The sequence below is a fragment of the Emydura macquarii genome, unplaced genomic scaffold (genome assembly GCF_026122565.2).
Source record: "Emydura macquarii macquarii isolate MOO-44397 ecotype Brisbane River unplaced genomic scaffold, CSIRO-AGI_Emac_v2 contig_1790, whole genome shotgun sequence".
NCBI classification, from domain to species: Eukaryota; Metazoa; Chordata; order Testudines; family Chelidae; genus Emydura; species Emydura macquarii.
Window position 1 is genome coordinate 23,637,099 of NW_027131927.1, and position 13,950 is coordinate 23,651,048.

Genomic DNA, 13,950 nt, shown 5'->3' on the forward strand with positions numbered 1-13,950 from the left:
GAACCACCAGTGATACATTTAATATGGGGAATCTTTGTAGGAGAGAGTTTGGAAAAAGGTGGGTCTGCTGAGAGATTTGAAGGAGGAGAGAGACTGCATAGTGTGCAGGACTAAGGAGGATATTCAGGCAGTATTCAGTAGCTGTTTCTGTGTTTTAAAACTGTGTGGCCACAGAAATATTTAGATGTTCTGATGAGGTGGCTTAAAATACCTAATCACATTTGAGTGTTGCCTAAGAACTGTTGCTCCTTTGCTTTCTTAACACTTTTCTTTCAACTTTTAGAACCTTCGAGAAGGTACAAATCTTACTACAGCGATGTCTATAGTACCTCCAGTGAAAGTCCATCTATTATTTCTTCTGAGCCAGATTTCAGGCAAGGTAAGAATTATAAGCAAAAGGAAGCAAACAAACATACACACATGCAAGATTTAAAATAAAATCCAATGAGTATGCAGAAAACAAAAACCTATATTAGAAAACTTGGTAATTAAGAACAGTATGAAGATATAAATATATGAGATCGTCTTACATTGCTGTGTATAGTTCAGCATAATTGGCAATCTGTTTAGTATAGGTTTGGACCTGGAACACTGAAGTTGCATAAGGGAAATCAACAGGAAGTGCTGGAAATTATTAACATTTTATTACAATTTTGGCTGTAAAGAAGACTTGTCATGTCCTCTGAATTCACAAAAGTACTATTATTGTTGTTGTTTATTATTTATGGAGTGCCATAACTATACACAGCTCTCTATAAAAGACATGAGGCCAAATTCTTCTCTGGTTTTGGCCCCAGAAGTTTATATTGCGACTTGCACAAATATGTGATGCAAGATAACGGTATGGAGGCATGGAGACATTGGTGGAGGTTTTAATTGAGGAGAGTTTTGTAAAAGCAGTGACTTTTAAAGGCTAGCATTAACGTGAAGGGAAAGTGGTTGCTGTCCAGGGAGTTGGGGAGGCTTTTCTGTTCACAAGATGAGAAGATGTTCTGAAGTAATGAGAAAACAAATGCAAGAGTAAACAAAGGGAGGATGCAGGAGAGAGAGGGAATGGAGGAGTGCAGAGAGCAAGCTTGTAGAATGATTTGAAGCAGGGAAGGAAGATAGAGACTTGTACTGAGTTTTGAAGGTAAGGGCAAAGAACTTGACCAAAATATGTAAGGAGAGCAAAAGCCAGTGAAGGGTTTAGAAGATAGGATGATAAGGTCAAAACTACAGGAAAGTATATAATTTCTAGCCAGCACAGCACAAAGATTTCAATTCAAACTGTTAAGATGTTACTGCTAATTAGTTATTTACAAGTTTGACTTTTTGTTCTGGATGCATTAATGTTCCAAAGAACAACAAGGGTATTTACTTCAGGACAATTCAAGGAAGAGTGCAAAATTCACATTCAACAAATGTGCAAAATATTAAGAGAGTGTAAATCATTCGCTGTGATTGCATAAACTCCTGAAGCTGAATGCCTTTCAGTTCTGGGCTGTTATAATTGGAAAATTATAGACATACGGTTTGGTAAATGAATTTCCATCTCATCTGAGAACAGTATGGTGACTGAGTCTCAATGCATGTAATTATATCCCCACTGATGTCATTTGAACTGAGAATTGTATTCTGGCCATAACAGCTACATCTGCTCAAGGGGGCAGATGAAATGTGTTGCTCCTTGCAGCTACTGTTACGTTTTCCAATCCTTAGGAAAAAAGGAGAAGACATTAATGTAATTAGATCAAAGGGTTCCAAATTGTGACACCACTATTGGTACATGAGCTTGTTGGAAACGGTAGGCCAAAATTTCTTCTTTTAAAAAAAAAACAACAAAACTCTGTCAGTTTCAAACAAACAGTCATTGCACCCACTGCAGCTCGCCAGAAAATGCTTGCTTTCAGTTGTAAAGAGTGATGCTCGCTGACCATGCCAGCAAAGTAATTTTCTATAGTAGTGTGTTGTGCGGTGTCGCTGTGCAGATTGGTGCTGTCTTCTCATCTGGTGTGCAGCTGGCTGTCTTTCTACTTGCCTGACTTCCAGCTACACGCACACGAGCCCCCTCCCCTCTGAGTTTCCTTTCTCTTTTTTGGCACGCACACACCCACCCACCATACCAGAGCCCCTGCCCTTTTACCCACAAGACCCCTTCTCACTACTTTTGTTTGTTTGTTTGTTTTCACTGATTACTTCACAGCCTGAGCTACTGAGGCGAACTCGTGAAGTTCTGTATTGGGCCACCAGGGCTCCAAGTATATTAACAATTCTGTATTTTTAAACCCCTTGCTAACGTGTTTCTTCAAAGGATTATGCAGCAACTCTCATCAGAGGGAAAACAATAGGATCTCTTTGAAAACTGAAATTGACTTCCTAATGCCATTTTTTCTAATACTGTAATGCCACTGTGCTGTGCATATAATTCTGATCCTTTCTGAGTAATCTCATGTGTCTGATAAATCCTTGAATTTTAGGTAGAATTACCTTTACATGGTTTCTAGCCCATTCAGGTATTAATTTATCTGTGTTTCCTTTTTATGTGCTAGTAAGAAGAAATGAGGGTTTAAAGAGAGAGGACTCTGGTGGTGCTTTTCCAGGAGCTGATGATAGCTCACCATCAAGTCAAGTTCATCCTCTAAGATCAAGGTAAACTGCATGAAATCATCATATTTTATGGTCCTTGCTCTTTCTCAAAGTAATTATTCTTTAGTTGCAATCAGATAATTTATTTTTTACCAAACTTCTGTTTAGTATTGCAAGCAATAATAAATCAGGTGCCCTATTCTGCTCTGGAGGTGACAGCATTTCAGCAGTGGATATTGCTTCCAGTAGAAGTCTCATGACACATCCTGGTAGAAATGTAATCATGGCAATTAAGAGTCCAATTAATGGGCGTTGGTTTTGGCCCTAAGTTATTGTCTTAATTATCAGAGGCTCAGGTAATACCTTCTGATTGGAGGTATAATTAGTATTCATTTTTAGTTCATGCATGCCTTTTTAAAAAAGCATTATAGAAAGTATTGACACATTGAAGGATTATATCAAAATTGTTCATTTTGGATCATTCCCTTACTATAATTTGACTGCCAAATGAGTCAAAGGGCCATACAGCGGGCTAGTTGCTCTGGCTGGCACATGCCTATAAGTGATTGTTCGTTGTCTGTATAGGTAACACGAAGCATAACTTTAAACTGACTGGCACGGCCATTTTATTCATGGTTCAGAGTCACCAGAATGTATCAGACTGTAGAGTGGACATTATTTTTTTTAAGATGAGGTGGGTGAGGTAATACGTTTTATTGGACCAACCTCTGTCGGTGAGAGAGAGACAAGTTTTTGAGCTTACACAGAGCTCTTCTTCAGGTCTCAGCTGAGAAGAAGATTCTGTCATAGAAGTCATGGATTCCTTGACTTTCCCAGACTTCTGTGACTTCTCCTGTGGCAGGGCTGGAGTAGCTGTCAGCCCCTGGGCTGCCAGAGCAGTGGCTGCCCAGCCCAGCCTGAACAGCTGATGGGCAGTGGCTGACTAGGGGCCGCCAAACAGCTGATCGTCTGGGGTCTGTTCTGGTTTCACCCATGTTATTGTTGTTGAGGCATTTAGTGCACTGGATGAGGTACACCACATGTTGTGATAGGCATGTGTAGGAACCATGTATCTTGAAAGGTGTGTTGTGGGGGGTGCTGATCGTTGTAGCATATGTCTGCAGGTTTTGCATCTGTTCTGGCAGGGTCTGGTGCTGCTTTGAATTAATGTGTCTTGGTCTGCAGGATGCTTGCTTCTGATGATGAACTTGGAGAAGATGGAGGGTTGTTTGAAGGCCAGAAGAGGCGGTTCAGGAAAGATTTGGGGTCCCCATCAATTGTGGGTTGTAGTTGTTTGATGAAACTCCTTATAGGTTTCAATGTGGGGTGGAAGGTGACAACTGGGGGTGTGTGGTCAGAAGGGGTTTTACAAAAGTTAGTCCATTAAAAGATATTACCTCAACCACCTTGTCTCTCTAATATATTCGGTTTGACATGGCTACAACAACATCGAATACAACTATTTTTCCTGTCAGTTTTCTCATTAAAATGGCATGTTATTGGTTTAACTGAAAAAAAAGGTCCTATTTATGCATCTTCTAGCTACAGTTTGTTGCAACATCTGTTGCATACTTAAGGTTGTGTAAGGGTTTCCATTCTCAAGTGCCATATTTTTTTCACTTGCTTATAACTTTCACAAACTTTCATCTTTCAGACTTAAATTTCTCATGTCTGGTCTCTGCCAGATGACAACTCACTCCAGAAAGTGTGACCAAAAGTGGTTCAGATATTTTTATGCAATAAGAGAGTGGGAAAATATTTTTTTTAACAACTCTTGGCCTCAACTCTACAAGGTATATTGGTAGAAGGTTCTCTGCCTCATTCTGTAAGATGTTTGTGGACACATACGTACTAGGGCACAGCATGCAGAGCAGTCCTATCTGATCCCATGCAGAAAGTGAAAGGACACATGGAAATGGAAGCCATTTCAGTGAATTTAGCAGAGCTTCCTAAACAACCAGAGAATCCCTCATGTCTAGGATGGTTTGCAGTGACTGAAACAGAGAGCCACACGCTGAACAGAGAGATTAAAATAAAAATTGAACATCTACGTCATGCATTGTGCACATTGCACTCAGTGTCTTGAATGAGGCAGTGGTCCTATGGACAAATGGATGATCTTGTAATTAAAGACTGTGTCTTAACATATGTGCCCAAAGGAGCAGAATTAAAGTTGCATGAGCAATCTTAATTTTGACATTTCCTAACGTTTCAGTGCTTCATTTGGCAACTGTAACATTTTTACATGTGTATTTTTCGTGAAATTATATTTCTCCATACAAAACGTTTTATTTTTTGGGGTATGTACTGGTGTGTAGGAGACATTTTACAGGAATTGAGTAGATGCACATTGTGTTGCATGCCTGTATACATTTGCACACACATGCAATGTATGCATATATATATATAATGTATAGATGTGCACACAAACAGTAGGTGTGTAAAATGTATTAGGGATCTGGTTCTTTTTGATGTAGGAGATTTCTGGCCAGTTCATGAGTTTCTAAGGCAAGTTTTATAGTAATCTGCTACAGATTCCTGTTTCGTGGAGTCCCACTGGAAAATAGTGTTGTATGTTTCTATGGTGTATTTTCTTATTCTAACTCCAGATCAGAAGAGACTACCCTACCAGAATAAATGGAAAAAGAGAAATGATTTCAACACAAAGAGCAATCTTATAATTTTCTGCTTTTCCTTTACCATCCTTTTCCTCTACCATCATTTTCCTCTATTTGACAACTACTGCTGCTGCTAAGTCCTGTGTGAAAGTCAAAATTATCATGGAAATGATAGTGAAGTCACAGACTGGACATTATGACTGAACTGCAGGATAAAGCAGCAGTAATAAGTAGGCAATGAGAGAGGTCTTCTGCTTCTGTTTACAATAGAGCATTTCAGAAATGGTAAGGAATATGTGAAATGCAAGTGATTCAGACTGTTGAAGTGCTGCCGATTTTACCAGTGAAAGCTCTTTAAGGCAGTGAGAACATGCTTTCTCTCAGTTCACCTTATTGTCTTACTTCCCTTTATATATCTTTTTTTAAGATTAGTAATGGTAGTAATTTGTAAAATTTAATGAAATCTACAGGGGAAAATATTGCTTTGAAAATCCAAATAATTTGTATTGCTTATAGACAAGTTGAGAGTTCAGAGCTGTATCTGATCTTACTCCAAGGTTTAGTGATGTTTGGATCCAGAGTGTGTTTGGGCCATCTCTCCACTTTTGCTTATTATTGTTTTTTAATGATTTCCATAATAAGCTTGCTCTCTTCCCAAGTTAAAAGATGGCTTTTCTAACTGCGAGCCCAGCAATGCATCTGAGGTCAGAAAGTCAAACTGGATTCTTAAAGTACAAATATTTTTAAACTAAACTTTGCTCTCAGTTACAACTCTGTAGCCCCACTGAAAATAGTGGAGTTGCGCAGATATAACCTAGAGTAGAATTTGGTACTGCAGTAGAAACTGAGTTAGCATTATCCATTTCTGGGTGCCACATTTCAGGAGAGATGTGGATAAATTAGAGAAAGTCAAGAGAAGAGCAACAAAATGATAAAAGGTCTATAAAACATGACCTATGAGGGAAGATTGAAAAAAATGTTTTTGTTTAGTCTGGAGAAGAGAAGACTGAGGGGGGGATCATGATAACAGTTTTCAAGTACATAAAAGTTTGTTACAAGGAGGAAGGAGAAAAATTGTTCTCGTTAACCTTTGAGGATAGGACAAGAAGCAATGGGTTTAAATTACAGCCAAGGCAGTTTAAGTTGAACATTGGGAAAAACTTCCTAACAGTCAGGGTAGTTGAGCACTGGAATAAATAGCTGAGGAAGGTTGTGGAATCTCCGTCATTGGAGATTTTTAAGAGCTGGTAGGACAGGTACCTGTCAGGGATGGTCTAGATAATACTTAGTCCTACCTTGAGTGCAGGGGACTGGACTAGAAGGCGTATCGTGGTCCGTTTCAGTCCTATAATTCTATAATTATTATTGATTGTATGAGGCAGTTCACTCTCCAATAGATGTATGGACTTTGCAGTCCTAAGAAGTGTAAAAAGTAGCCATAAAATTTCCTACAGATCTGTGAAATAAGAAGGTGCCATTTTTACAAAAATAGTGCATCTGAACTCTGAGAAGTTTCTCATATTATGGAAATTTACAGCTTCTGAAGTAAATTTCAATGCTGAAAAAAAAAAACCCTATGAAACCCCACCTCTCTAAGGAGAGCAAACTGCCAGGTTTTAATTTTTTCAAGGTGCTACACCATACTTTGTTGTAAATCAACCCTGCCCTATTCATTCACCTGTGAAAAATGCCCGGTTGACTGGAATCCTTGCATGTTCTTTCTTTCTTGTGTGAGTTCAAGATACTATAAAGTGCATATGAGTTATGTTATAGTGGTCCCTTTAGCATTTGATGGCACATTTCCTTGTTTTGAGTGACACTATTTAGATATAACAAGAGTTCTGTGGCACCTTAAAGACTAACAAATTTATTTGGGCATAAGTTTTCACGGGCAGAAACCCACTTCGTCAGACGCATGAAGTGGAAACTTCAGTTAGGTAGGTATATATACACATGCAAGCATGGGTGAGTTACATCACAGTGAGGAGTGCACGTGTTAAGTAATTCAGTCAGGGTGGATGAGTCCCATTCACAACAGCTGAGATATAATATCTCTGTACAAACACAGAGTTCTGCATCTTGTTCATAAAATTCACTGCCCTCGTAGTATGTACTTAGGGGCAGCCTGTTTAATTATCTTTGCAGCAACCATTATAAAAGAGAAGGTTTGTAATAGGTGCAAAACTTGGGATAATAGAAAATATGGATTGTGTCAGAAGATAGGCTGAAGATTCTGAACAACTTTACCAATCAAAAGTGTGCTGTTATGATGGGCTGATCTAGTAATAAGCTAGCAGAAACCATAGACATTTCAACTGCTTAAGAACATGTTTAATCGTTTTCGTCTTCTGTGATGGGTATTGCTAGTATTCTCTAAGCCTCTTGGAATGCTGTCACTACCATAGCAATGTGTATTCATCCTTTGTGTCTATTTTCCTCTTTTCTTCTTCCTTTTCTTTCCCCTCCTTTATTGTCTTCCTTTCTCTTTCCAGGGACAGCAGCTGATTTGAATCTACTCCCTCCCCCACTGCTGCCTTTCCTTTCCAAGTATCTGATAAGTTCCATTTCCAGCTCTTTCTCTCCCAGTATGTCTGATCTCAATCAATTCTGCTCCTGACCCTTCTGCTGCACTGTTCATTAGATAAAACCTAAATCATCCCTTTCCCCAGCTTTCTTCTCTGATCCAATATCTGGTAATTTCTTGGTAAGTACATTGGATGATGGGTTAACTCATTTCCCACCGTTTCAGGAATTAATTCTGCCAATTGACTTGTCATCCTCCGGCCCTGGGTTAATAAGTAACTAGTTGAGATCTCATATAAGAAACTCAGGGTTATGGTTGAAAATCCAGGCTGACATTGTGGCCCTGCACCACGCGGTTGTACAGTGTTGTAGTCCAGCGGGGTTTTTGGCACAATAATAATTCTTGGCACTTACAAAGAGCTGTATATCTCAAAGTTCTTTATAAAGGCTGGTCAGCGCCATCCTCTCCATTTAACAAAAGGGGAAATGGACCTCGTTCTGGTGACGCGTCTGCTGAATCATGCTGCCTCCCTCTTGCCTCCATTGCAAAGCTAGATTCCTCAATTTGTAGCTCATTTACCTTTGTAGTTAAGTTTGCTGCATCTGCGAGGTGTTGCATTTGCCCACTATGGCTGCAAGCTCTCATTTAAAAAAAACAACCCTGAATAAAAATGTGGTTGATCTGCTCAATGTATTATCCACATCCTGGAGCTCAAATATAAATAAATAGGTGTATATATTTTTCCAAATAATAAAATTACTCACCATAGTGTAGCTGTATTATTAAAAAATCATTTTTCAATTTGAGGGGCTTTCACATTAGCAAATAATTCCAGATATAGCCATTGAAATTTATCTCATATTTTCTTATTCTGTTTGCTAACTCAGAGATATTTGTCTTCAGATGTGGCTTATCACCCAAAAAATCCCAACCTTAAACCTTGATCTTACCAAGGTTTATATTTGTACATGCTTAACTTTGTCCACTGTGAACAGTTCCACTGCAGGGGACTTCAATGGGACTACTCTGTATGTAATGGCGGGACTGAGGCCTTATCTCATTACTTGACCCTGCATGAACATTTGCTTAGATCTGCTGTAGGATGGAGCAAAGCATTCAGATGTGAGAGGGCAAACAATACAATAGAAGCCACAGAATGCTGCAAATAGGTGATTAAGTAAACAGCTTTTTCTGTAAATACTCTATTTTTCACCCAACCATCTATTTAAAGGAACATGCCAGTTAGCATCTTAAGCAATTTGTTAGCATGCTTGCAACTCAGAAATGACTGAACATGGTTTTGATTGTTTAAATCCCTCCTGTTGTGAGAGTTTTCTATGCCAGTTAATGTCCAAAGTGAAACAGATTTAACAGAATATCCGAGTTTTAATTAGACTCGGTTGCCCTGTTCTTAGCATTTTATTCATTAGAATCACTGTTGCAGAAGAGTAATTATATAAATATATATATATTCGTCCCCCAAATCACACACACAAATTTATGTTAATAATTGCACCCTCTGCCTTACTGATTTTGTCTGCTCTAAAGAAGTCTGCTTTTTAGATCTAACAATTAAATTTTTTTAAATTTTTTACATATAATATTCTTTCCTTGCCTTAGAAGGCTGTAAATCAGATTTTAGTCTGAAAGACTGCATTTTTATGATGTGTGTTTACTCTTGATAGTAATAAATAATAATGGAACACATTAACTACAGTGTCACAAAGATGTAATAATCTTGTGAGCATGCTTTTTAATTGCTTTATGATATGTAAAGAGGACCTGGAGAGAGACAGAGTGTGGGGTATTTTGTTTTTTTATGTTTGGAGGACTGGAGAATGAGTGAGATAATGATATCCAAGGGATTAGTTGGTGCCCTAGCAAAAACTTCAGAAAGGCAGTGCGCCTGAGGGGGCTCTCGTGGAGTATCTCTACAGCGCAAATTTAAGGTGTAATTGTACTGCAGGTTGTTAGACCGGTGCTAGCTTTAATCTAGCTTGCATGAGTAACAATAGCAGAGAAGACTCAGCGGCGTGGACCCCAGTGTGGGCTAGCAACACAAGTATATGCGCAGGCTTGTACAGGGGCAGCCAACCTGTGCTGAAGCCTCTGCCGTTATCTCTTCACTACTGTTGTTACCCGTGCTAGTTAGATTTGCCTACCTGCACTACAGTTACACCTTAATTTTCAGTGTACATGTACCTTTGGAGGGAAATGCTCCTTGTGTCCTGCCCCACCCATATGCATACATGTAGGGACCAGGCCAGCAGACTTCTTATCTACTACAGGATTTCCCCTTCCCAGCAGAGGGAGCAACTAGGGTGCTTTACACAAATGGAAATGTCCTGGCTATGAACCCCAAGGATATATACCACACACATTTGATTCCTCCCAAGTAAGCAGCCTGCAAAAGAGAAGGAATCAATTATATTTGTGCCCCTTTTTGATGTATAAAGAAGTATTGAAAATGGCTTTTGCACAAAAAAGGATATTTTTCCTTCTTGTGGTGATTGTTTTGTTTTGTTTGCTCTTGTTTTGTTTTTGTGTTTTAGGTGGTTTGAGTTTTTGGTTTTTTGACTTAAGAAAATCAGTTCTTTTTTCTTTTTCCTGGAGGGCTCCTTGGATGGCTAGAGTACTGGATTCAGAGCTTTCTCTGCCCTCAGATGATGGGTTGGGCATTTCTCAAGTACCACTTGGCTCCCAGACTCTTAGTTAAATAGACATTGCCAAAAGCAAACAAAAAACAAAAGGGCAAGGTGGATTTGTAGGATTTTAAAAGACAAGATCTCTCTTTCAACAGAGTGAGCAAGTCTACGAGTTTTAAAATGTAACATTTTACAGGAATCTGGATGCCAAATGTTTTAAACTATATGTGTATCAGAAATAGACTTTTTGTCTTACAGTTCAGTACCATGTGTAACTAATAGAAACTTGCTACAGAAATATAGTTGAAATCATTATGTATGTCTGTTAAGAACCATCTAGCCTATGCATTCAGATCCCTTTTAAATGTCGTATTTTAAAATATACTTACCCACCCCTCTTGCTGGAAAAGAGAAATCTTATCTTTTTCAAAACACTCTGTATTTTTTCAGCTATAAAGTTGTTGCTGGCATTGTGTTTTTGGTAGAGAGACTGCAATTGAGCACTTATTTATTCCCATACAAACAAATGACAAACAGTGGTGGAAACATGGAGTATTTTTCCAGGTATTTTCCATATTGATATATTGTTGGAGGCTGTTTCAGTCCAGGAACATTCTGCCTTAATTCCTCAGTTGCTGAATAAATACCATGTCACATTAAATAATTACACTAAATTTCCTGCTTTGTCTAGTCTATCTACATATCTAGGTTCTTACTCTCTACCCATCCCCATGGTGCCTTAGGGCTTAACAGTATTTTAATCATAACTGTATCTTTTCCTCCCCTCCAACTAAGTAGGCAGTATGAAGCAGCAGCACCTGAAGGCAACCTAATAAGCCAAGAAATAATGTTAAAGCGTCAAGAAGAGGAAATGATACAGCTGCAGGCTAGAATGGCTCTTAGGCAGTCTCGACTAAGCCTCTACCCAGGAGATCTGGTTAGGACATCAACGCTCGACATCACTAGAGATCCTCTGAGAGAGATAGCGTTGGAAACAGCCATGACCCAAAGAAAACTGAGGGTAACATTTTAACACATTTGCATTAATATTTGTTTTGGTGGCGCATTGCCTCAACCTACTTTAAAGACTGAAATGCAAGACTATGGTATTTAGGGTTCCAAAGTCACTTTTGTTTGTCCAGAATCGAAGCTGTCACTGACAACATAAATACTGGCTGGTTTTTCTGATTGGAAAGATAGCCCTCATACAAGCCAGGACTTCTGATATCTTGTGGAGTCTGTAGCCATGCATCCTAAATAGGAGATCTATTTAGCTTAATGGGATGTTAAGTTAGAAAACATATCTTCACCACTTAAATATCACAGCTGTTAATCACTTCACTGCCAGATAGCACTAAAAGCACTTTATTAGGGTTCATTCATCCCTGCTATTCTGGTATGCTCTGCATTTGTCCATCATTTTTAAAGGCATTCCATTTACTATGGGTAGATACGTGTGTTCCAACAGCACAGAGATCATTAAGCAAACAACTTAGGACAACTGTGTCTTGTTTTGAGGCCAGTAAGAATCTCAACCATGCCAATCCTAATTACAGTACCTGCCCCTCATCCCCCAACCAGTTACAATTCATGATTTATAATGGAGAGAAATACTTCTTTCCATTCAAATTCTCAGATGCTGCTCTAAGCAAGTGGAACTAAATGGGGCCGCTTCAATTAGGGATCTGGAGTCCATTTTCTCTGCTGGTTCTCCAGTCACCACACATGCATCTCTCGCTCACCCTAATCATTCTGCAGATTCTCATTTTCCCCATCAGAATTTTTCCTTGTCCTTCATCAGGCAAGGGAGGATGCTCTGAAAGCAACAGCAACTTCTCCCCTTGTGACAGGGTTTGGTTTTCTCTCCACCCAGCAGGTTGTAAGGGGATGGGTGGGGGAGTAACAAGGAGAAGAGGGGTCTGGGGGATTCTGCTGGCCTCTTGGCACACGGCCTTAGGCCAGCCCACCGAGTCCCTGTACTAGTTTCCCTTTCTCCTCCTGACACCAGACTCTTCCCTTACCATTTTGAAATGTAGGCAGGGTCTGTGAGTGGGAAGGGAGAAGGAGACTCAGACATACAAATGTAGTGCCTGAAGCTAGGAGGAGTCAGCCTGGGGACTTCTGCTGCTGTGTGCCCTGAACTGTATCCACTTAAAAAATTAAAATGGCTTAGGCCATCCTAATGTTCCCTCCATGTCTGTCTTTGACCCACAGCACTTTGGATCTAAACTGCACAAAACCTTGTCTTTTCTAAATGAACTATCATGCAGGCATTTTCTATTAAATACAACATTGTGTTCGTAGGTAAAACCTCAGGCCTCTAGGGTTTTTTCCCCCCTCGAAAGACAATGCCCTGTGTGACTTCCTGAAGGGAATAGGGAAGTAGGCATATTCAAGAAGTAGTGAAGTTAACTAGTCTCCTCATTTAATAACTGTTTGGACTGAGAACAAACATGATGCACCTTTGAACTCAGGTGAAGTTATTTAGTTTACTTAACTATAAGCTGGATGCTGTTGTGGTTTTGAAATCCCTGCAGTGATGACCCTTCTGTCACAGTCCTCCCAGCCAGTCTGCACATGGTAGACTATTGAGTGCATGCAGAACTGTATTTGCTTCAGTGAGGATTCACACTGGCACAGGGGTCTACCGCGGCAGAAGAGTGTGCAGGATCAGAGCCTCCTTAGTTTGCTTAGGGATTTTTTTGCTAGTTTGAGAGTCTGCTACATTTTTTATTTTTAGTCTAACTGAAGGATGGTTTAATAAAACTAAGCCTATGAATGGGGCACGTCCCTGGTGGAATGGGACTGTGAAAGTTTTTAACAGTGTCAGTGAGTGTCAGATTCCTGAACACCTGGGACATCAAGCATAGCCATCTGAAGATTATATGATAGCATGTGCCCTTTTGCATGTAGGAGTAAATTGGATGTATGTAATATTGAAATATATAAATAAGGTTGCACGGGAAATATTGTTGCCATAGCTGCCAGCATAACTCCTGTCATATCCTGACAAAGTTGAATTTTTCCAACTAACCAGGCTGCCAGAACAATTCAGCATACATTCCTGGATTTAAATCGGTGTTCATTTCAGCTTTGCAGTTCACCTTTTAAGAGTTAATTGCTTCTCAGTCTCTGGCTGTAGGAACACAAAGAGTTAATTCAGACTTCTGTGATTTGCAGAATTTCTTTGGCCCTGAGTTTGTGAAAATGACCATTGAGCCATTCATCTCCTTGGATCTACCGAAGTCAATCTTGGTAAGAAATGGTCTATTGAGCAATCAGTTGTAGTAGGAATATATTGAACCATGAATACATCTTTATGATACAAGTGAATGGTCTGATACTTTATTTTACAAAATGCAGACCAAGAAAGGGAAGAATGAAGATATCAGGCGGAAAGTAAACATAATGCTTCTGAGTGGGCAGAGGCTGGAGCTGACTTGTGATACCAAAACCATCTGCAAAGATGTTTTTGATATGGTGGTAGCCCATATTGGTTTAGTGGAGCATCACTTGTTTGGCTTGGCTAGCCTAAAAGGTAAGAATGATGTTTTAATTTAATTGGGGAAGTGTAAAGTTATTAGAGTTGGCTAAA

General features: G+C 39.4%; 1 protein-coding gene across 9 annotated transcripts in view; it reads left to right on the forward strand.

Moving 5' to 3' along the window:
- The window catches only part of PTPN13 (protein tyrosine phosphatase non-receptor type 13), a 167,460-nt gene that overhangs the window by 100,385 nt on the left and 53,125 nt on the right, over positions 1 to 13,950 (forward strand). For 7 of the 9 annotated variants that reach the window (XM_067557121.1, XM_067557125.1, XM_067557124.1 and 4 more), the window contains 5 exons: positions 284 to 379; positions 2,532 to 2,631; positions 11,151 to 11,376; positions 13,536 to 13,610; positions 13,719 to 13,893. In XM_067557121.1, the coding sequence (XP_067413222.1) occupies positions 284 to 379; positions 2,532 to 2,631; positions 11,151 to 11,376; positions 13,536 to 13,610; positions 13,719 to 13,893 (672 nt within the window). Of the gene's footprint in view, positions 1 to 283; positions 380 to 2,531; positions 2,632 to 8,635; positions 8,880 to 11,150; positions 11,377 to 13,535; positions 13,611 to 13,718; positions 13,894 to 13,950 lie in introns of those variants that run through there. The other 2 variants (XM_067557123.1, XM_067557129.1) reach the window with 2 other exon arrangements.